Here is a 23,629-nt window from a genome sequence, read left to right as displayed (position 1 = left end):
AGTCCTTTCTATTCCTCTTTATAGATTATTTTTTTGAAATTGAAATTCCAGTTTAAGATGGTGTTGGTGAATCTCAGTGACTTCTTGCTGGTGGCCAATGGAACAGAAAAGAACTAGTTAATCACTCTTTTCCTGGTAAATGATCATCGCAAAAAATAGCCTGTGTCTTCCCTTTGGACTTGAAGGCAATTTGATGCAGGAGAACCGAGGTGAGGTGATGGGCCCATTGCCGAGAATAAGGAAGACCAAAGGTACGAAAGGTGAGGTATAGGACCCAGAGGGTACCAAAGCAACAGAACCCAAAGTTCGGACAATATTTTAAGCGCCAGGGTAGATTGAAAAAGTTACTGTGTCGGGTCCTGAGGTGAGGGACAGGCCAGTTCAGCTTGCTGCTCTGCAATGTTGACTCGGCTGTTTAGAACAAAGGGATCCTTCACGATGCTGTTTGCATTATTGTTTTTTTCTCCCCCCCCCCCTGTCTGCACATTGGGTGTTTGACTGCTTTTTAAAAATGAGTTCTTTTGGATTTCTTTGTTTTGTGGCTGGTGTAAGGAGACGAATCTTAAGGTTGTATAATGTATACATACTTCGATAATAAATCTACTTTGAATCTGCTTTATGAATAAATACCACCAACATTAAAACAGAACTGTTCCCTCCATTGATCCTGCCTGACCTGCTGAGTTATTCCAGTATTTTGTCTGTGTTGCTCTGCATTTCTAGCATCTGCAGAATCTTGTATTAGGTCTCTGTTACATTACATTCATGGCCTGGCCATTCACTGTATTTCGTTGGTTTGACTTTCCAAAATACATCCCTTCATACTTACCTGTATTGAATTCTATTTACCACTCCTCAGCTCACTTCCCTAACTGAACATGATCCCCGTCATCTACCATGACCACTTACACTATCATAACCCTGAATTTTCTATCAATTGCAAGTTTTGTATTTGTTTCCAAATCATTGATCTAAATAGCCAACACACTAGGCTGATAGCTTGGTCACTTCAAATGTATTATCCGATGCTGAAATTGTAGGAACATGAGCCAGTGCTGCTCAGGTTACTTTGCATTGTGGCAAGAATGGAAGCATAAAGTATAATCTTAGGTATTTCCATGGATCGGCGGAGTTTTATTATCCGCGAATAACGAGGAGCGCGGATCAAACTGCAGTTTTCACCAGTTCTGTATCTTGAGCGTTGTTGCATAAACTGCCAAGGAGCAACTTTACGTCTAATTCGTTTTGTTTAACGTTGTTAAGTGTTGGGGCGACGTCGCGGCGCGGAAACACCTCGCCGGCGACCGATCACTCCCCAGCGGCGAGAGCGCGCCAAGGCCCGTGCCACGCGCGTGCCAAGCTGGCGCCTGCGCAGAAGGTCTCCGGGACGCGCGTGCGTCGGCGCTCCCCTCCCAACGGAATTCCACCTTTTCAAAAACTAACGGATGCTTGAGGGAGCGAAACCCTTTGAAAGTCCGTGTGCGATGCCACGGGGGCTGGTTTTCATTACGTGTTTGTTACAATAGTTTTTCAATAAACATTTTTGAAAATAACACATCATTCGTTTCATCGTTGGGCAGACCCCATTGTCGGACCGCATCTTGTTTCGGTTGACAACGGTTGCGGGGCAATGACTCTTATCGTTACACATCCCTGGTTCATACCCAATGACAGTCACGTTTTTAATTACAGTTGGGGGATGAATTTCCAACACGAAAAGCTAGTTTTAAACTTACTAGGTTAAGTCGGCGTGACGCGCAGTTTAAAGCCTCCCTTTGTGGCACTAAAATTCAACACACACACACACAAACCGCGTCGCTTGCCGTCAATAATGCGCGATATGGGTGGGAATTGGCGGTGATTGAAAGGCGTCTTCTCTAATAGGAATTGCGGTTACCATTGGAGACCGCGTCGAAACACGGAATTCCCTTTTCCGATTGGTCCGTGGTGAGGCAGGGCGGGCGCGCTGCCGCCCCTCCTACCCCTTGCAGTGCAACAGTTGAGCTGGAAGTTGAGCAGGGGAGAAGCCTCCCAAGTTGCAGAACAAGAAGCCATTTGGAGCGGTCCCGAGGGCGACTCGCTCCCCTGCCCAGCACTGGCCTTACACAGTCTGTAGACTGGCTGCGGATACAGTTAGCACCCTTGAAAATTTAGGGATAAGATGCTTCGGTATGTAAACAAAATAAGATGGAAAGAAAAAAATGTTTTCTATTGTTGGTTGCACGCTTTTTGTCTTTTCCTCGGCATTTAGTTCTGTGTTGATAGTTGTGCCAAGGCCAAATGGAAAAGCACCTTTGATTTAAAGGTGGATTTTGTTCGCCCCTTTATTTTGGGAGCGATGTGTGAAGCGCCTAAACACGACCGTTAAAACCAAGTCGTCCAGCTAGGATTTTATCGGTCCTATAAAGATGAATCATTTAAAACGCGGAGAGTGCAGAGAAGGCGCTTGAAAAAAAAAACCTGTTACGGAGTATCCTTAAAAGTTTTCTTCTGCATTGTTACTAACGAAGAGCCCCCCTCCCCCCTTGGCGAATTGTAATCCTGGCGTATATTAATATATTTTAAAAACCTGGAGCGGATTATAAATGCGGTGACGAATTTTAGCATTGTAACTCATTAAATATAAGAGATAATGTAGATCTTGATAGTTGATGCTTTTTATTTTAAGAGCACAGATACAGTTTAGTATTAGTGCTTTTAAAATTATACAGAAAATTATATTTGCCTGATTTTGCTTGCATTAACATTTGCTTATTAATAGGAACAATGTTTAAAAGATCTCATGAAGACAACCTTTATAAAACTGATGTAATTAGTTGACTTAGATTAAAAAGTCGTACTTCACATGATGCTGCCTGATCTACTGAGAACTGAGTATTTTCTGCACTTATTTTGTAAAGACAGAATTATATAAAACCTCTTGTGATCTGAAAATCTCTGAAAATGCTTTGTAATCAATTAAATACTCATGTAGTGCATTCATTTTTCTACTAATTTACAGTGGCCAGTTTGTACATAGTAAGACCTGTACAAAGGCAAGCTGATGGTAACCAAGTAATCTGTTTTCATGATGAACATTGAATAATAAATATTGACCAGGATTATGTGGATAACTACTTTGCTATTTTCTTTTGGAAATAATGCTTGTCCTTTCTTCCATCCACTTGAAAATGGGATCTGGACTTAATGTCTCACCTCATGTTGGAACCTATCTATTAATCAACTCTGCTGTAGGAAAGATATATAAACTGGGAAGAGTACAGAAAAGAGTTAAAGATGTTAACAAAATTTGAGTGATTGAATTATAAAAAGAGGTTGGATAAGCTGGGACTTATTTCTTTGGATTATAGGAGATTGAGATTTATAAAATCGTGAGCAGGTGGAGATAGGGTCACTATGCACTAGGATTAGGGAATCAAGAAGTTTAAAGTGAAAGGGGAGAGATTTAATAATAACCTGAGGGAACTTTTTTTTTACAGAGGGTGTCCCATATGAAGAATGAGCTTTCAGAGGAAGTAGTTGAGGCAGATACAAAAACACATTTAAAAGGATAGCAACACACACACACAATGCTGGTGGAACACAGCAGGCCAGGCAGCATCTATAGGGAGAAGCTGTCGACGTTTAAAAGGATAGGAAAGGTTTAGAGGGATATGGGCCAACCATGGGCAAATGCAACCAGCTTGGATGGGTATCTCCAAAGGCAAATTGGACCAAAGTACCTCTTTCTGTGCTTTGTGACTCTATATCTTAATAATGCAGCAACTCATCTTTGGTTGTGTGGTCTTTAGCATTGTGTGGATTTGGGCCATATTTTCCAATCAATTCATGCTCCTTTGGAACACTTCCTTCTTTACTCATTGAAATCTTTTTCCATCTCCCTCATTTGCTTACCCACCTTCCTCTTCAATGCATCCATGCTACTCCCCTTAACTATTAACTTTGGTAGTGAGTTTCATACTGGCACTGCCCTCTACATAAATGCAAGTTTTCTGAATTCCCTATTAGATTTGCCTGAGCATGTCTTATAATGATGGCCTCAAGTTACTCTCATTCCTATAGGTGGAAACTTTTAAGGCCCTGCATGATTTGAAAATCTTTGTTGGGTATTCACAATCCCATTATTCCTCCAGATAAAATACTACACACACTTTACAGAAAATAAAAAAGATGTGATTGCACTGGAGAGGGAGATTCACCGGGGTGTTGTCTGGAATGGAATGTTTCAGTTATGAGGGTTTCTCAGATTAATTAATTTACATTCAAACATACAGTGAATACAATACATCTTTTGTGTTAGCAACCAATACAAATCCAAGGTTATGGTAGGGGCAGCCCATAAGGTTGCCACACATTCTGGTACTAACATAGCATGCCCATGACGTTCAGCAGAAACAACAACGGAAAAATAGTAACGAAACAACAACAGCAAAGTGAGCCCCTTTCCTGCCACCTACTCTTGGACACAGACAGTCCTCCAACTCCAGGGCAGGCTGCCTCCAGCAGATTCACAGATCTGGTCTCTGACTCAGCGGTCTTTATTTATAAACCTCTGATTGACCCTTGGGCTTCGATGTTTGGGATCGACCCCAAGACTGGATAGACTGGGTTTGTTTTCCCTGGGGCAGGTAAATTCTGCCCTATTGAGAAATGTAAAAAGAGTACAGTATTCAGAATTGTCTAAGATCAAAGGACATAGATGGAAGAGGGTTGGAGAAGAAGACCTCTCATTGCAACCCAGAAGCTGGTCACAATCTGCAAAACTCTGCCTAAAAGGTGGTGGAGTCAACTACTTTCACAACATCTAAGAAGCATCTGGGTAGGCATTTGAATTGCCAAGACCTAGTCAGCTACAGACCAAGTGCTACTAAGTGGGATTGACTGACATGCAGGACTGCAGGAGCAGTTTCCATGTTCCTTGAGTTTAAAAGAGACCCAGATTCTTCACACTTTACTGATATGCTTACAACGACCTTTCTGGTATCTGTGGATCATAAACTGAACCTCCATCACACAAGGAGCACACTTCCACCTCGGTCGCACTGAAACTCAGTGAAAATAATGATAAGTAGAAGATGGTTTCAGAGGAAATTTCATGAAATATGTTCTCTTTTCTGTTGTGAAGGGCTATAGTATTTGTAAGTTCTTAACATGTGGGGAAAAGTTCTCATTCCACAGAGCAGTATTATTCTTTAGACACGAGATTCTGCAGATGGTAGGAATCGTGAACACAAACAAAATGCTGGAAGAACTCCGCAGGTTAGATATGGAGGGGAATTAACTGTGGTGGCATGGCTGAGTGGTGTAAGGTCCTGCATTAAGGCTTCAGTCTTCAAGTAGGTGTGGGTTCCAGTCAGTTTATTGCCATTGGATGGATATCTAATTTAAGGGCAGCACAGTAGTGTGGTGGGGAGCTTAGCACTATTACAATGTCAACAACCCAAGTTCAATACCACGGCTGTCTGGAAGAAGTCTGTGTATTCTCATCATGGCTGCGTGGGTTTCCTCCTCCTTTCCAAGTACGTACGGGTTAGTACAGAGGTCGGCAACCTGCGGCTCCAGAGCCACATGCGGCTCTTTGATCTCTGTGATGCGGCTCCCCGTGGTTTGTTAGCTTTTGAAATGTAGTTTGTTTATACATAGCATAAAGGCAAAAAAAACCCGTTGTATGCAGTGTTATTTCATTTTGTGGCTCCCAGTGTTTTCTTTTCTGTGGGAAATGGGTCCATATTGGCACTTTCAGTGTTAAACGTTGCCGACCCTTGGGTTAGTAGGTTGACTCGGCCTATTACTGTACTGTATCTCTCAAAATAAGAGAACCGTCGACATTTGGAGTTGAGATCCTTCATCAGGTTGTACTTTATTTCTGAAAAAATATGACATTTTTGAGGAAAGAAAATATTGCCTTTGTTAGAATTAGAATTTCGTCTGTCTTCAAGGGCAAGTTCTGAATGTGTACTGACTGCACGAGGCTAGTTAATAAAAACTGCCATAACATATGAGCAATTGGCTTGATATATTTTTTTTGTCTTTTCAGATGTTTCACTGGGACAATATGCATGAACTAGGATGGAACTTAAAAGAGACAATTGGAGCTTTTTCCTGAAATATTCAGCTGATGAATCCCTGGCCATTTCAGTAATGTGCTGATATTAATATTGCTCTGTTGTGGAAATTTAAACAATGCAGAGACAAGCTGATCAAGTGAAACGTCGTTCAAGCACCAATCCTTCCATCCGGGTGAGAAATGTTGATATTGCGAGAGGAAGAACTGGATATGGATTTACTCTTTCTGGACAAGCTCCATGTGTGCTTAGCTGCATCCTTAAAGGGAGCCCAGCGCACTTTGTTGGGCTTAGATCTGGTGACCGTATACTGATTGTTAATGACATTAATGTCTCTAAAGCCTCTCATGAAGATGTAGTGAAATTGATAGGGCAGTGCACAGGTGTACTTCGGCTTGTTATTGCTGATGGTAATAATCACTGTGATACAGGTTCCAGCGATGAAGAACTTAATTTTGGTGAAGACAAAGTGGCATGGGTGAACAGTAAGACAAAGCCCAAAACATTGGGGCTAAATAGAGCTGAAAAGGTTGTGGCTGATGTACAGTCAGGTGGGATTTTTAAAATGCTGTTTGACAATTCCAGTAGTTCTAGAAAATGTGGTCGGAACTGTATACAGCAGCCAAGACAAGGCACTGAAAAAATCAGCGGGTTTCCTGTCAGTCGCAAAAATGCAAGGAAGAACCACAATTCACTTTCTGAAGATGAAGTGCAGAAGGTATTGAACGATGACTCGGTTTTTATCAATGATCTGGAAAACCAAGATGGATTTGTTCTAGATGCTAGCATTCTAAATGTTGGAATGATTGTAGGCTACTTGGGTTCTATCGAATTGCCTTCAACAAGCTCAAATCTGGAAAATGAAAGCCTGCAGGCCATCCGTGGGTGCATGCGTCGTTTGCGCGCTGAGCAGAAGATTCATTCTCTTGTCCTGATGAAAATAATGCATGATTGTGTTAAACTGTTTAATGATAAACATAATATGCTAGCTTTATACCCAGCAGAGAAGTTGGCTTTCAGTGCTGTGTGTCCTGATGACCGACGGTTCTTTGGACTGGTTACGATGCAGATGTTTGATGATCAGAGCCCAGCTGTTGACTGTGAAGGTGGGCTGAGGACTTCATGTCATGTCTTCATGGTTGATCCAGATCTTTGTCAGCACAAAATTCACCAGGGAATTTCCAGACGTTTTGGTATTGAGTGCACACCAGATCCAGACACCAACGGCTGCTTAGAGTTTCCCCTTTCCTCTCAACCTGTTCTTCAGTTTGTATCGGTGTTATACAAGGACATCGGGGAGTCATTTGAAAGTGCACGTGCAAGAGCTTTTCTTGACGGAGACTCATCCGATGGGCAGCAGAACAATAGTATTAGTAGTAACAGTGATAGTGGAATTGGATGCTATAGTCATGAGGAAAAGAATAATCGAGTTTTAGTTGTTGATCTAGGGACCAGCTCAAACAAACACGCTCCCAGTGCTGCCTGGGCTAACGTACAAGGTAAAGGACACGTTCAAGGTACTCAGTGGAATGGTTGTCGTCAGGATTTAGAGAACAAATATCTTGCATCTCGGCTTTCAGAGTTGCCACAGAATGAATGCTCTTTGCATAATGGTAATAGACACCTTATTCCTTCCCGCCTCGACGTTCCTGGAACATCTCCACGGTCTGTGTTAAATTCAGCTAAGAAATCTGAAGTTATGAACAGTGCGCCTTGTGGACCTCCTAGATGGCTGCCCCTTCATGTCCATAAAGATTGGCAGTACTGTAGCAGTAGTGATCAGGAATCTTACGCAGAATCCACAGATGGATTATCTAGTGTCAACTGTAGTACACTGAAGAAAGATCTTCCCCCTCCAATGAGCAAGATTCAGACCGAAAAGTATAGAGTTGGAAGTGGCTTAAGTCAGCCTTTTCGAAATGTAGCTCAAAAGAATGAACTGACAAGTAAATTGTTTGGTATGGAAAAAATGTTCGGGATACAGCAGAATAACAAGAAAAGCAAAGATAACAAGGTAAGTGATTTTTATTAGAGCACTGTATGCGTTTGAAAATAAGATGTATTTGATAAATTATCACAGGTGCACACTTGAACTTTTGCTTTGCATTTGTTTTTAAGAAAGTTGAGGTAGCATGTTTCTGTTTATTTTTGTTCACAGCTACCAGATTTACCTTCTAATTGCAAGCACATAACAGAGATTCATCCATTTTTTGGCTTCAACTAACTTGTTGCATGTGCTTGTAACAATTCTAAACAATACACTACTCCTTACATGCTACAGAATACATCAACCGTACCTTAAAGATGATTTATCTTCCCTTTACAGTAAAAAGCGTTTACAAAGGCTTTAAGTCGCTGTGAAGTCGGCTGATGGAAGCAGGGTGCCTGTGGTATGTGCGTACATACTGAAGATGCTACATCTGTAGTGTGCCAAAGTCTTTAAGTGCACTACAGAAATTGTTGCAATACCTTTTCCTTCATGTCCTCTAGGTGTATTAAGCTTAGAGATGAAATGAGAGAGTTTACACATTGTTTAATGCATTGTAAGAAACGTGTATCCAATGCATGTAAGTGATATAATCAACATGGAATATACTTAATTTTTATACATTTTAAGCTATAATTGAAAAGTTAATTGTGAATGAAGGAGGGAGAATGCTCAAATCTGTCATTAATCTGTTCAAGTTGTTTTATGTAATTATTTGACTGGTAGCTGTGTTACAGTAATGAAGATTTCCAGTTATATGATTAATTGCATCAATAATTCAGAAAGTGACTATGGAGAGCAACAGCTGGGGCTTTGGAATATTTAAAGACATCCCCTGCTGAATCTTATCCATGATTCCCATTAGATTCACTGAATGTTTCTTGGATCTGTTTACTCTGCCTCTGGAATTGTGTCCCATTGGGTAGTCGAGTCCAAGGAAGTAAAAATGTTTTGTGGCGTCTCGCTGTTAGATTTAAATCATTGTGAAATACTGATATGTCTTTGTGTTACTTAAAGCAGAAAGTTAAACTGTACAACTATTGCAGTTTCCTTGCATAGCTTGCTTACCAGTGGAATAATAGGCTCTACGTATAGTCTTGCTCCATATAGAGAAACCTTGAAAATGTCTTTCAGCTGTGTTTATTTCGACTGTTTCTAAACCAGGAGATGTGCATACCTAACATTGCTAAGTTTGTCAGAAAGCAAAATATGGCAGCTGTTGGATTGAGTATTTTTTTAAAAGAATGCCAGGTAAAATCAGTAAAGCAGTATGTGCAAGGAGAGAAACACTTCACTTTTAGATCACTGACCTTCCTGGCCAAAGGTCACCAAACCTGAAATACTGACTCTCCTACTCTTCCAATGAAATGCTGCCTGGCATTCTGAGTATTTCTGACACTGACCTTTATGGGATTTAAAAGCCTGACCTCAGTTTTGTGAATGTTAATTTTGTCTGTTCCAGTTCAAGGTGTTCAACTAAGTAAGACCTTCCTTTACTGAATTACAAGAAAACTTGTTATCCGAGTAATTTGCATTTGTAGGTGTAGTGGGAAAATAGTCAGTGGAGTATACCAAAAGAGTGGTAATAACTGACGAGTCTGTTGGTTTCTATTTAAAGCAAATTCCAAATTGGGCTACGTTTTGTGAACAATTTAACAGAAGTTTGAGCTCTAAAAGAAGTTGTTGATAATCGTTAATACATCCAGGCAGTGGAGGATATTTTTATAACCAAATTTCCTCAAAGGATTTAGAAGGTATATTACATTTTCAGTGTTTTAAAAGTTATATTGTTACATATCCCGTAACTGGATAACTTACCAGCAAAGATAGAGAGGTCCGTTGAGGTCTGATGTCACTATTTTCAAACGTTTTTATTTATAAAGGGGCACAAAAGTAAGGTTAATACAAACATTCAGATAATGCACGTCGTCAACACTCAATCTAAAGCGCGGGTATAGTAATAATCATCATTAAGAAGTGAGCTCTACTGTTGTCTAGGGGTTAATAGATTGTCCGATGGAAATATAAAAGTCACTCAGAAGTCGGCAGACTTTAGCCTTTCGGGGAATCGCTGGGTTTCACGTGTTTTTGAGGGATCGGTGAAAAACGGAAAAAACTTTCCCGGGTCTTTATGAAGCCACTCCGTTAAATCAGGGGAGCGTTGTTTCCCCGTTGTTAGTTCGAAGTCCTTCTCGGTATTACCAGCCACCCGCTCCCCAGGCAAAGGAGTTAGGAGCACATGTGGCGTTGAATGGCTTCCAGCTATTACGGGAGCACTGAGCGAGGGTGTCCTTCTGGTATGTCACTGGGGTACTGCCTCCTGCAGTCCCCTTTTATCTTGACTTGCAGAGTTGTAGATGTCCATCAAAGTAGGGTGATGCAATCCCCACCCCCACATTGCCTGAGGGTGTCCATATCCATGGTAGCTGTCACATAGCAGGGACATGCACGTCACACAAGTGCCTCTAAGAACAATGGCCAAAACCGTTGCATTGTCTCTCACTTCCTGGGTCCGAGACCCGAATTAATAGCGATCTTGCGATTCTCCGGAAGGAGGGGGCTGCTCCCGCCCCTTCGGCCCTTCAGAGCTGTGGTACATTCATAACAATATATAAATAATATGAACTTTCACCAAATTTTAAACAAAAGGTGGAAGTTTGCTAAAAGCCTGAGAAAAGGTAATCTCTCACTAATGAGTAAATTGTTATTGTTCTTTAGATATTTCACAGGTGACATTTTTCATTGATTAGATTGAATGATAGATGCCCAGAAGTCAGTCTGTTTTTTACCTCAGAGTAAATGATGTATTAATACATGGAATGGAGAAAATTGTGGGTAACTTCTCCAGTGGAATGTTGTCTTGGGCTGTAATAAGAGCATTTTTTGTTTTCTGTATGTAGGATGGCCAACTGAAATAAGGAAGAATAGTGTTGCTATTTAATTACACAGCTAGGATTTTTACTAATTTATCTTATGTCAATCTGTTCGTACCCATTGCTCTGCCTTTTATGTTACAAAGCTGCTGTGAATGCTGTTAAGCAAACCTCATTTGATGCAGAAATATACTTGGAAAAACACTGTATATCGTTTTGGGTCTCAAAGATTGAACTATCAACCAAGTACATTTGGATTACCTCCTTTAAATGCAAGATATATTGTCTGATTGAAGATTGCAAAAGAGGTGAATCAAAATGCTGAAGCATAGAGTTGTCATACAGTGATGAAATGGCTCCTTTATTCCACTTTATTTATGCTGATCTTCTTGGCCATCTACATTAATATCATTTGCCCACATTAGGACTTTGTCCTTCTAAACCTGGCTATTTAAATGTCTGTGTAAGTACAGTAATTGTCTGATGTCACCTCTTGTTCTGGCTGTGTGTCCCAGACACAAATCAATCTGTGTCATTTAAATAAAGCCTACCCTTAAGACCTCCTTTAAAATTCCTTCCTCTTACTGTAACCTATGTCCTCTTCATTTTAATACCTCTATGAACTAAAAATTTTTTTGACTATTTGCCCTATCGATGCCTCCCTTATAATCTTACACTTCTGTTAGGTCTCCACTTGGCCTCCTTTGCTTCAGGGTGAAGAAGCCCAGTGTGTCCAATTTCTCTCCATAACTGAAGTCTTCCAATCTAGGTGAAGTCCTGGTGAATTTCCTCTGCACTGTCTCCAGTGCAATCACACTGTTCCAGAACTATACACTCTAATTCCAGTGCAGTCTAACTTGTGTTCTGTGAAGTTGGCACGTAATTTTCCAACTTGCGATATTCTATGCACAGACCTACAAAGGCAAGCATGCCATATCAAAGTTTAAATTAAATTTATTATTGAAGTACATATATGTCACCATTCACAACCCTGAGATTTATTTTTTGTGGGCATTCGCAATAAATATAAAGAAACACAGAAGAACCAATGAAGATCGCCCCTCCCCCAACAGGACAACCAATATGCAAAAAAAACCAAACTGCAAGTGCAAAAAGAAGAAAAATAATAAACAAACATAAAATACTGAGATGAAGGGTCCTTGAAAGTGAGTGCGTAAATTGTGGATAAAGTTCAGTGGTGGGGTGAGTGAAGTTGAATGAAGATATCCCCTCTGGTTCAAGAGCTTAATGTTTGAGGGGTAATAACTGTTCCTGAACGTTGTGGTGGGAGTCCTTGATAATGGTTGCTGCTTTCCTATGACAGTGTTCAGTATAGATGTGCTCAGTGGTGGGGAGGGCTTTACCTGTGATGAACTGGGCCATAAACCACTACTTTTTGTAGGCTTTTCCATTCAAGGGCATTGGTGTTTCCATACCAGGCTATGATGCAACCAGTCAATATACTCTCCACCACACATCTATAAAAACTTTGCCAAGGTCTTAGATGACATGCTGAATCTTAACAAACTCCTAAGTAAGTAGAGTTGCTGCCATGCTTTCTACTTAATTGCACTTGCATGCTAGGCCCAGAACAGATCCTGTGAAATGATAATATCAAGGAATTTAGTTGTTAACCCTCTCCACCTCTGATCATTGATGAGAACTGGCTCATGGTCCTTCAGTTTCCTCATCTTAAAGTCAATAATCAGCTTCTTGGTCTTGCTGACATTGAGTAAAAGGTGGTGGTTGTTGTGGCACCACTGTGCCAAATTTTCAATCTCCCTCCTACATGCTGATTTGGTCTATGGCAGTGGTGTCAGCAAATTTAAATATGCTATATCCGTCACCCCATCTGTTTGTGCTGCATATTTGGGGAACTGTAGATTTGGTCTCTTTGCTCGCCTACATTCTGTTGCACCCTAATATGCTTCGTGGTGGTTCAGGTACAAGTTTAGTCTCATGATGTAATAGTAAAAAGATCATATGATAGATTTAGGAAAGCTTGTTTGAAGCATCTATGTGCAGAAGCTGATCTTCAGTTGGTAATGCAGGCATTAATTTTGAGCCTTAGTCATTTGAAACACGTTTTATCTTCTTCCATGCTGCATCTAAAGGTAGGATTTTTTTTGTTTATCTTTTCTTCCTTATGTACGGTTACTTGATTCTTCAGCACTTTTATACATGATTTGTGCATTGTGTTGCTGATAAATTGTTATCTAATATTTTCTATATTTTTAATTAGTGGTGGTTCTAATCTTTTAACATGTTAAAATGTTAAAATGTTTTGGAAAGTAGTCCATCATTTGTCCAGTCCATCATTTATTAGATGCTGTTGAGAAGACCGTGGTGAATCTCCTTTCTGAAACACTGCAGTCCTGCTGGTGAAGTACTGCTGTTGTGTATGAAGCTTCAGAACTCAAGTCTCGCTCTAATAAATGACTGACAATATCTATCCAAGAAAGGATTGTGCATGACTTAAAAGACAGTGCAGATATCTGTGGCCCTTGTTTTTGTGGGTAGAGGTAATGGATTTGATAGGTGCTATCAGAATAGCCTGGCTGCATTTGTAGGTGTGCATTACTGGTGGTGGTGTTGGAGGGTGGGGGGGGGGGGGGAATGCATATTCAGTGCTAGTAAAGCTAGCTGTTTTGTCCTGGCAGTGTTTGAGATGCTTGCAAGCTGTTGCTACACTTACCTAGGCAAGTGGAGCATATTCTATTATTAAAAGTCTAAAGATTAGCTTTATTTGTCATGTGTATGTTGAAACATGCAGTGACACGTCTTTGTGACAATAACCAACAAAGTCCGGGGATGTACCGAGGGCGGCCTGCAAGTGTTCTCATGCTTCTGGTGCCAACGTAGCATGCCCATAATTTGCTAACACTAACCTGCGCATATTTGGGACGTGGGAGGAAGCTGGAACGCCCAAGGAAACCCAGGCAGTCAAGGGGAAAACAAACTCCTTGCAGACTGCAGCGGAAATTGAACCCCAATGGGAGATTGCTGGTGCTGTAAAGCACTGCGCTAATCACTATGCTAAGTTGTTTATTTATGGCAACTCTCATTGAAATATAGAATAAGACAGTATAGAAACAGATGTCTGGTCATTTTACATACGTGAGTCACATTTTATCTCTGATATCACTATAGATGTTACAACAGTCCTCTTTCAAGAGTCACATTCCAAAACAATTTTAGGGATTGTCAGAGCTTTCCCTTTTTTTAAGTATTTGGTAATGCTACTGAAGTGTCATAATCTTGATATCCTAAATCTCAGTAGATTAACTGGAAATTACTCTGCTGTGGCGAGGGGGGTGCAGAATAGCCATAACTTTCGAAGGATCTATACCAGGGGTCAGCAACCTTTACCACTGAAAGAGCCACTTGGACCCGTTTCCCACAGAAAAGAAAACACTGGGAGCCGCAAAACCCGCTTGACATTTAAAATGAAATAACACTGCATACAACGTTTTGTTTTGCCTTTATGCTATGTATAAACAAACTATAATGTGTTGCATTTATGAAATTGATGAACTCCTGCAGAGAAAATGAAATTACATTTCTGCATGCAACAAAAACATTTTGAACTCCAAAAAAAAGACGTTGGGTTGAAGGTTACTTTTAAGTAAAATACTCAACGTCTATTTGAGTCCTTCTTGTATTTATGAAAAACGCCAAACTTAAATTTGCCGCCAGCAGCAAACCAAAAATAACGTCAGCCAGCTGTCAACCTGAAAAATAAAAGGACTATTTCACTGAACAATGAAAACATATGAATATACGTAAAATAATAGGCAATTAAAATATTTATCATACTTGTTCAGGTTGACTCACACCTGACAATGCAGTCGTATTTAGTAGGGATGGATCGATGCTTAGGGGAGTGACCGGGAAGGATAATGTGTTTTTTTCCTCTCTGAACTCACAGAAGCGTTTCCCAAACAATGTTTGCATTGCGATGATTGCAGAATGTAAATACTCCGAATTTATCATGTCGTGACCTTGTTTGAACTCTCTCAAATTGGGGAAGTGAGACAATGTGCCTTTCTGTAAATCTCTGGCAAGCAACGTCAACTTGCGCTCGAATGCAAAAACATCCTCCAACATGTGCAGGGCTGTACGTCCTTACCCCGTTGAAGAGCTGTGTTCAGCGTGTTCAGGTGCGCTGTCATGTCTACCATGAAGTGTAGCTTTTCCAGCCACTCTGGCTGTTCCAGCTCAGGAAAGTTGAGCCCTTTGCTGCCCAGGAAAGTTTTCACTTCTTCCAGACACGCGACAAAGCGTTTCAGCACCTCCCCTTTGGACAGCCACTGGACTTTGTTGTGCAGCAGGTGCCCCATCAGTAGCTACTGACACCAGATGGGTGGTCTTTATTCCTTTGGCTCTTAAACAATTCAAGACAGCCTCACAGATGTCCTCCCCCCGTGTTTGGTCTTTTAGAGGTATCAACTCAATCAGTTCTTCCTGTGGCCCGGCAGAGTTTACATACCGGCAGAACAACGCTATTTGTTCATTATCACCTTTGTCTTTAGACTCGTCACAGGCAATCGAGTAGGCCACAGCTGAATTGATGTCTTTAATTTGCTGTCTTGTGATGTCTTCTGCCATTTTTATGGTTCTGTCTTTGACAGTCTTTGCAGAGAGGGGCATATCCCTGATTTTCTGCACAATTTCACTCTTGTTTTTAAAGTCCGTGAATAGATGTTCTGAAATCTTAATGAAAGATTCTTTTATATATTCACCATCTGTAAACTGCTTCCCGTGCCTGACTATTTCCTGAGCGTCAATATAACTGGCGTATGTCGTTGATTTTCCAGACTTCATCCATTTCTGGAAATGATTTTTGCTCAGATCAACCTTCCGCATCAGTTCCGAAACGGCTTTTTTTCTCTCATCTCCATCCGGATATTTTTGAGCAAAGGCTGCGTGTTTATTCTGGAAATGCCTTGCGACATTTGACTTTTTGTTGTTTGCTAGTTTCTCATTGCATATTAAGCATACCGGTAAACCAGTCTCGTCAACAGTGAAAGCAAATGAATCTGTCCACGTATCATTAAACGTTCTGTTTTCTTCAGTCACTTTTCTTTTTTTAGAATTCTCCATAGTTGGCTTACCTTGGATCGAAAAATTAAAGAAATCGCGCACTGGCGGGTGTCAGGTATTGGCAGTGGTGACGTATATTAATAGCGATAAAAACACGTTGTAGCGGTGTGCTCACGCAGTCAGTAAACTGCAGTCGAATAACTTTATTCAAACTAAACAGCCTTGCTTTTAAGCCTCCCTCAACCCAGCCCCCATGGACGCAGATGCTGCAAAAGACGCGTACTCACAAACCCCCGTAGGCTATCTCCCTTAGCCGGAATGTTGGCTAATTGTGAGCCGTTTCGGATGTGCCAGGAAATGTGTCGCCACACTTAGATTGTACAAGATCACCATAATCTTCAAATTTAGAATTACATTTCAAAAGCTAACAAACTAACATAAAATACATTTTAATTAAATACTGACCAATTAGTTCCCAAAGCCACAGGGAGCCGCAGCACAGAGGTGAAAGAGCCACAAATGGCTCGGGAGCCGCAGGTTGCCGACCCCCGGTCTATACAAAGCCACCAATGTAGTCAAAAACTAAGGGAGTGTAATTATTTGAACTGAGAATTGTCATTAGGACTTGAAATGATAATACCCAGTACACTATAAATGATACTTTAAAAATTGCAGAGCACATCTAAAATGCCTAAGTTTCTACATTGTTGTACATTTGGGTAAACTAAATACTTATTTAGGAAATTGTGTTGGGAAACAAATCTAAAGCAGGACAAATAAATATAGTTAGCCACCATGTTGATCATGAATATGGCTTTTCATCTTGTAAAATAAATGATAAGTGATACACATGATTTTTATTCAGAATTTGATAAAATTTAGTCATTTAGGGAAAGGCTTTTTTTAGCTTGTAATTCTACAAATGTTTGTTAATTTCTCAAATATATATGTAGATTTTTTTGGCGCTTAGAAAATTGTTGGAGATGGTTAGCAGATCCAGACGGTATCTATTGAGAGCAGCATCATGAATTAGGACTAGAGTGTTTCTTAGGGCCTCAGATGAGCATAAATTATTCATCTGCTTTGCTTAATTAATCAGGTTTGTTGCACGGTACAGGAGACAGATGGATACTGTATGTCTGCAATTAATGCCTGTACTGGCATTTAATATCACTAGATAGATTGTGCAAATGTTAAATATCCAAGTGTGAAACTTCTGAGCCGTCAAATGAGATTGCTAAATATGATCAACTTAACTGTAATGATTGACAAATGTAAACATTTATTTGAGCTTTGATCTTATTAATATGGCATTAGAGTGAAATACAAGATTAAAATTACTTTAGAAATAGGTTTTGTTGGTTATCGTTATGAAAAATGTACTCCACTGGACATTTTCTTATATTTTTAAGTCAAGGTCTATTAGGTACCTTTAATAATTTACTTCCTGTATCACAGAAGTGGAGCTAAGTTTTAAGGAAATAAAATCACTTCTCTCTCGCAGAAAGCCTTTTCTACCTAGCATGTATTACCTCTCTTGCTGCTCTTACCAATTCTAGAAATAGAAATGTGGAGAACTCAAGGAAATAAATTGAGTACAGTCATAAGTTGACCAGTAATTCTCGTAACAACCAGTTTGTAAAATATTGTACCCTGTATTAATTTTGAAACAATTTTTCCTACTTTGGTTAAAATTTAAAACTTTTAAAGCCTTAGATTGGAGAGAACAATTCTATGTCTCAGTCTAGATTCTTTGTGGAGTCTGCCATCATTTTCTGTGTTTATATTCTGTAGCACACAAATCACAAAACTACTTGAATGTGGCAACTGAGATTTGATTAAACGTCTTCGGTCCATTCTGTTCACAATTTATTTCTCCTTTTGATAAATACATAAACTTGTTGTAGGGCTTGGTTAGCCTTGAAATAAAATGTCTCTTTATCTTTGTGAATCTCACAAACTTACAGAAGTAGAATAATAAATAGTACTATTTGGTTCAGCAATTGTAAAACTTCAAGTTGAAGCACATCTACACGCTATTATTTGTTTAACATACAATCTCGTCTATAAGGGCAAAAGCCAAAAATGCTTCTGGTAAATTTAAGGGATGCTCTCAAAAGGATACTCTTCCTATCAACAAAAGATGGTGAAGGAGAAATAAGCTGGAGGTTTAAATAGTGCTGACTAACCTATAATTAGGATGACTACTCTTACAGCTTTCGCTTGAATTCTTGTTGGGAATCCACATTTTTGCATTTGCCAATACCACCCAATTTTTTCTGTGATCTCTTCTGCACACTATTGTTGCAATGCGTTATTTGAGTTATTGTTGCCTTCCTGTCAGCTTAAACCAGTCTGGTCATTCTTCCCTGACCTCTTTCATTAACAAGGCAATTTTGCCCACAGAACTGCCACTCACTGGATGTTTTTTGTTTCTCATAAAACAAAATTCTCTTGTAAACTCTAGAGACTGCTGTACATGAAAGTCCCAGGAAATCAGTAATTTCTGGGATACTCAAACTGCCTTGCCTGACACTAAAAATCATTCCCTGGTCAAAGTCATTTAGATTATATTTCTTCCCCGTTCTGATGTTTGGTCTGAACAACAATTGAGCCTCTTGACCACATCTGCATGCTTTTATGCATTAAGTTGCTGCCGCATGATTGGCCAATTAGATATTTTTTATAAACGAACAAGTGTACAGATGTATCTAATAAAGTGGCACCTGGGTGTAACTGTATGCTTTTCAAGCTTAAATGCCACGTCCTGTGGGTCTGTTCTCATAATTCAAAAGAAGAGACCTTGAAGTTTTTAATATTACAAGCTTCATTTCTCTCAACCTACTTTGTACTACTTACTAATACTGGGGTGTTCTAAAGATATCAAGCAGAATATATTAGATTTCTCATCCAGGCGGTGTACGATGTGCTTCCAAGCCCATCAAACCTGCACACATGGGGCAAAGCAGAGTCAACAGCGTGCCCACTGTGTTCCAAGTGAGGGACCTTGGAGCACATCCTCAGCAGCTGCACAAGGGCACTAGGTGAGGGACGGTACCGATTGAGGCATGATCAGGTCCTGAGGACCATTGCTGAAGTCATCAGCGCAGGAGTTGAGTGGGCGAAGCGGTCCTGACCCTCTAAGCAGGCCATTGCCTTTGTCAGAACTGGGGAGCAGCCAATACCCGCCAAAAGAACATCTGCAGGCATCCTGACCTCTGCAAGGGACTGGCAGCTGTTGGTGGACCTCGAAAGGCAGCTGAAGTTCCCCAACCATATTGCTGCCACCACCCTGTGACCTGACATTGTCCTTGTGTCTGAGTCTACGAAGCAGGTGGTGCTGCTGGAGCTGACAGTCTCATGGGAAGATCGCTAGGAAGAGGCCTTTGAAAGGAAGCTCTCCAAGTATGCAGGACTGGTCAGCAACTGCCAACAGGCTGGATGGAGAGCAAGGTGTCTCCCAGTGGAAGTTGGTTGTAGGGGATTTGCAGCCCGTTCCTTAGCCAGAGCCGACAGCAACTTGGGCATCGAGGGAGAGAGGAAGAGGACAGCCATCCACAGTACCACTGATGCGGCAGAGAGGGCCTCAGGATGGCTGTGGCTCAAGAAAGGGGAGCCATGGAGTCATAAGTAGCTAGCCATCTGGACACAAGCTGGGGTCTGATCGGCCACGGCTGGGTCACCTGGAGAAGAGTGTATGATGTTGAAAGACCCGAAACACCCGATGATTCCAGGAATATCACTGATGATGTGTCCAGAGGCATCAGTAGATGTATGTACACAGATGTACCTTGGAGGATGGCACTTCATAAGTAATTTACTTGTAAATATCCATCAAACATTCATTGATTACTCATTCCATTTTGGGCACTGGATATGCTGTTTTAATGATTTGTGTAATATAGCATCATGCATTTTCCCTCTGGTAGCATAGAAACATAGAAAACCTACAGCACAATAGAGGCCCTTTGGCCCACAATGCTATTCCAAACATGTACTAACTTGGAAATTACCTAAGATTACCCCTAGTCCTCTATTTTTCTAAGCTACATGTACCCATCCAGGAGTTCCTTAAAAGACCCTATTGTATCCGCCTCCACCACCGTCACCAGCAGCCTATTCCACGCACTCACCACTCTGTGTAAAAAAAAACTTACCCCTGACATCTCCTCTGTACCTACTTTCAAGTACCTTAAAACTGTGCCCTCTCGTGTTAGCCATTTCAGCCCTGGGAAAAAGCCTCTGAATATCCACACAATCAATGCCTCTCATCATTTTATACACATCCTCGCATCCTACGCTGCTCCAAGGAGAAAGGGCCAAGTTCACTCAACCTTTGGCATGCTCCCCAATCCAGGCACCATCCTTGTAAATTACCTCTGTACCCTTCCTATAGTTTCCACATCCTTCCTGTAGTGAGGTAGCCTTCAGCATTCAATCCTTATTGTGCTTCATGCAGCTAAATTATGTTTGTGTCCTCACATTGCATAAGATTACATTTATCTGAAATTGAAAATCATCTACAAACCCCATTTCCAGAAAAGTTGGAATATTTTTAAAAATGCAATAAAAACAAAAATTTGTGATATGTTAATTCACGTGAACCTTTATTTAACTTGACAAAAGTATAAAGAAAAGATTTTCAATAGTTTTACTGACCAACTTAATTGTATTTTGTAAATATACACAAATTTAGAATTTAATGGCTGCAACACATTCAACAAAAGTTGGGACAGAGTTAAAATAAGATTGAAAAGTGCCCAGAATATTCAAGTAACACAGGTTTGGAAGACTCCACATTAAGCAAGCTAATTGGTAGCAGGTGAGGTATCATGACTGGGTATAAAAGTAGCATCCATCAAAGGCTCAGTCTTTACAAGCAAGGATGGGTCGTGGCTCACCCCTTTGTGTCAAAATTCATGAGAGAATTGTTGGTCAGTTCAAAAGGAACATTTCCCAACACAAGATCGCAGAGGATTTAGGTCTTTCAACATCTACAGTGCATAATATTGTGAAAAGATTCAGAGAATTCAGAAACATTTCAGTGCGTAAAGGGCAAAGTCAGAAACCACTGTTGAATGCGCGTGATCTTTGAGCCCTCAGACGGCACTGCCTAAGAAACCGTCATGCTACTGTGATAATTATAGACAACTGGGCTCGGGAGTACTTCGGAAAACCATTGTCACTTAACACAGTCCATCGCTGCATCCAGAAATGCAACTTGAATCTGTATTACGTAAGGAAGAAGCCATACATCAACTCTATGCAGAAACGCTGGTGAGTTCTCTGGGCCCGAGCTCATCTCAAATGGACTGAAAGACTGTGGAACCGTGTGCTGTGGTCAGGTGAGTCCACATTTCAGCTAGTTTTTGGAAAAAAATGGGCGTTGAGTTCTCCATGCCAAAGATGAAAACGACCATCCTGATTGTTATCAGCGAAAGGTGCAAAAGCCAGCATCTGTGATGGTATGGGGGTGCATCAGTGCCCACGGCTTGGGTGAGTTGCATGTATGTGAAGGTACCATTGACTCTGAGGCGTATATTAGGATTTTAGAGAGACATATGTTGCCATCAAGGCGACGTCTCTTCCGGGGACGTCCATGCTTATTTCAGCAGGACAATGCCAGACCACATTTGCAGCTATCAAATTCTAAATTTGTGTATATTTACAAAATACAATTAAGTTGGTCAGTAAAACTATTGAAAATTTCTTCTTTGTACTTTTGTTAGTTAAATGAAGGTTCACGTGAATTAACATATCGCAGATTTTTGTTTTTATTGCATTTTGGAAAATATCCCAACTTTTCTGGAAATGGGGTTTGTACTTGTTATGGGCTATTTCCTCCTTGGGAGTAAATTTGAACTCTGTAATGAGTGCAGTTCTGCTTGGTTTCACTGTTCGGTGCACATTGCTGACTTTCAGTAAGCTTCTGAAAATACAACAAACAATTGCAAACAATGTGATTGCTGACCAACATTACAGCTGATGCAGTAAACATTGGAGTTGGGAAATGTAGAAGCTTAACTTTGACATCTGAGACAGCTATGAAATGTTATGTAATTTTTTGTCAAATGTAAAAATATTTAATAGAATAGTTTCTAAACAAAGGACAAAACATTTGTCCCCTGATGAAGGGTTTCGGCCCGAAAAGTCGTCACTACCTCCTCTCATAGATGCTGTCTGGCCTGCTGAGTTCTGCCAGCATTTTGTGTTTTTATTTTTTTGTTTACTTTGTTATTTTATGAAAACTGGTCAAACCAGTTAGCAGAGAAAGCCCCATTTCTTTCTGTGCAGGTTATGTATTGATCTTTTGAGCGATTAACTGAAATTTACTATCCTTGGATTATGTTCACAACTCTTGAGTTTGTTCTGCTTTTGAAATTATTGGAATGGTGCAAGTGGTTGTCCTAGTTTCCCTGAGTTTCAAAATAGCTTCAATTAACAGGCAGAAACATGTTCTGGTTCTTTCTCACCTGTTTTCTTTAGCAGATTTAAGTCATGCAGCCTTTTCTGTCACACAAAAAAGGTGCTGGAAATACTTGGCAAATGTGGGAACCGCTATAGAAAGGGAAATAGTTAATGTTTTGGGTCAAAGACCTTGGAACAGAACTTTGACAAAGATGTTAACTTTACTTCTCTGCGCAAAGCAGCCTGACTTTCCCAGGATTCCAGCACATTATTGTTATTTCATATTTTCAGAATCTGTATTTTTTCAACCTTTTCTGCAAGTTTCATTTCAAATACTCAGATTAATTCCAGCAACCCTTGAAGTACTAACAGTATTGTATTCCCTCCTGTATAAGAGTTCTCAATTACTCTTTCAGGTTTTATTACAAGAACATCAAGGTTGCCAATGGCAGCTAATATTTCACTGTTTGTATTGTCATACGTTGCACAGTGACAGAGGACTCTTGTTCAGGTGTGAGTTTTTTTTCAGCTGAAGATTCTTGAATTAAATCAAAAATAATCTCTGTGGGTTTGCAACTAGAACCAGCAATAACAACATTTCCTTAGTTTTGATACTAGTAACATCACCCCAGGGTGTCAGAATTGTCAGTATCTTGAGAAGACAGTATTCCTTATGCACTAAAATTATGAATTTGATAACTGAATATATTGAGCAGCCCTCCAGCAGTTGGGCTATAGTGGAAGCAACATTTTTGTTCTGTGATGAGATTTCTTGGTATTTATTTTATGTTTTATTTTAAAATTTGTAATAGTCATGACAGACCATATTCAGATTTGGATTTATTTATCAGATGTACATCAAAACATACAGAGAAATTCACATTTGTTTTAACAACTAACAGATGCAAGGATGTGCCGGGGGCAGCCCACAAGTGTCGCCACACATTCCCGTGCCAACATAGCATGCACACAGAATTCAGCAACAAGAAGAAAACAAGACAATGACAGCAAAACAAGCCCTACTCACACATATAGGCAATGTGCCTCTAACCCCAGGACAGGCTGCCTCTTGTCCTTGGCCCTGGACTCTCAGACTTGGAGACATCAGGCTTCCAACCTTCAGTCCCTGGCCTGGCCCCACAGACTCTGGGCCACTGACCTCTGGAATTTTGGATTCCATAAATCTGGTTATTTGTAGATTGCAATTAGAAAACATACAAAAAGAAAAATTCTGGTTGCGTGAAATCTGAAAA

General features: G+C 40.4%; 1 protein-coding gene across 2 annotated transcripts in view; it reads left to right on the top strand.

Annotated features, from left to right (window-relative positions):
• Positions 1-1,996: 1,996 nt before the first annotated feature.
• The window catches only part of rgs12b (regulator of G protein signaling 12b), a 195,934-nt gene continuing 174,301 nt past the window's right edge, over positions 1,997-23,629 (top strand). For both annotated transcript variants that reach the window (XM_059974132.1, XM_059974133.1), the window contains exons 1-2: positions 1,997-2,169; positions 6,038-8,079. In XM_059974132.1, coding sequence (XP_059830115.1) covers positions 6,184-8,079 — 1,896 coding nt within the window. In that variant the 5' untranslated portion in view covers positions 1,997-2,169; positions 6,038-6,183. The remainder of the gene's footprint in view (positions 2,170-6,037; positions 8,080-23,629) is intronic.

This window comes from Hypanus sabinus, chromosome 7 (assembly GCF_030144855.1).
Source record: "Hypanus sabinus isolate sHypSab1 chromosome 7, sHypSab1.hap1, whole genome shotgun sequence".
In the NCBI taxonomy this organism is placed as follows: domain Eukaryota; kingdom Metazoa; phylum Chordata; class Chondrichthyes; order Myliobatiformes; family Dasyatidae; genus Hypanus; species Hypanus sabinus.
The sequence above is the reverse complement of the archived record's forward strand: the minus strand, read 5'-3'. Positions and strand labels throughout refer to the sequence as shown.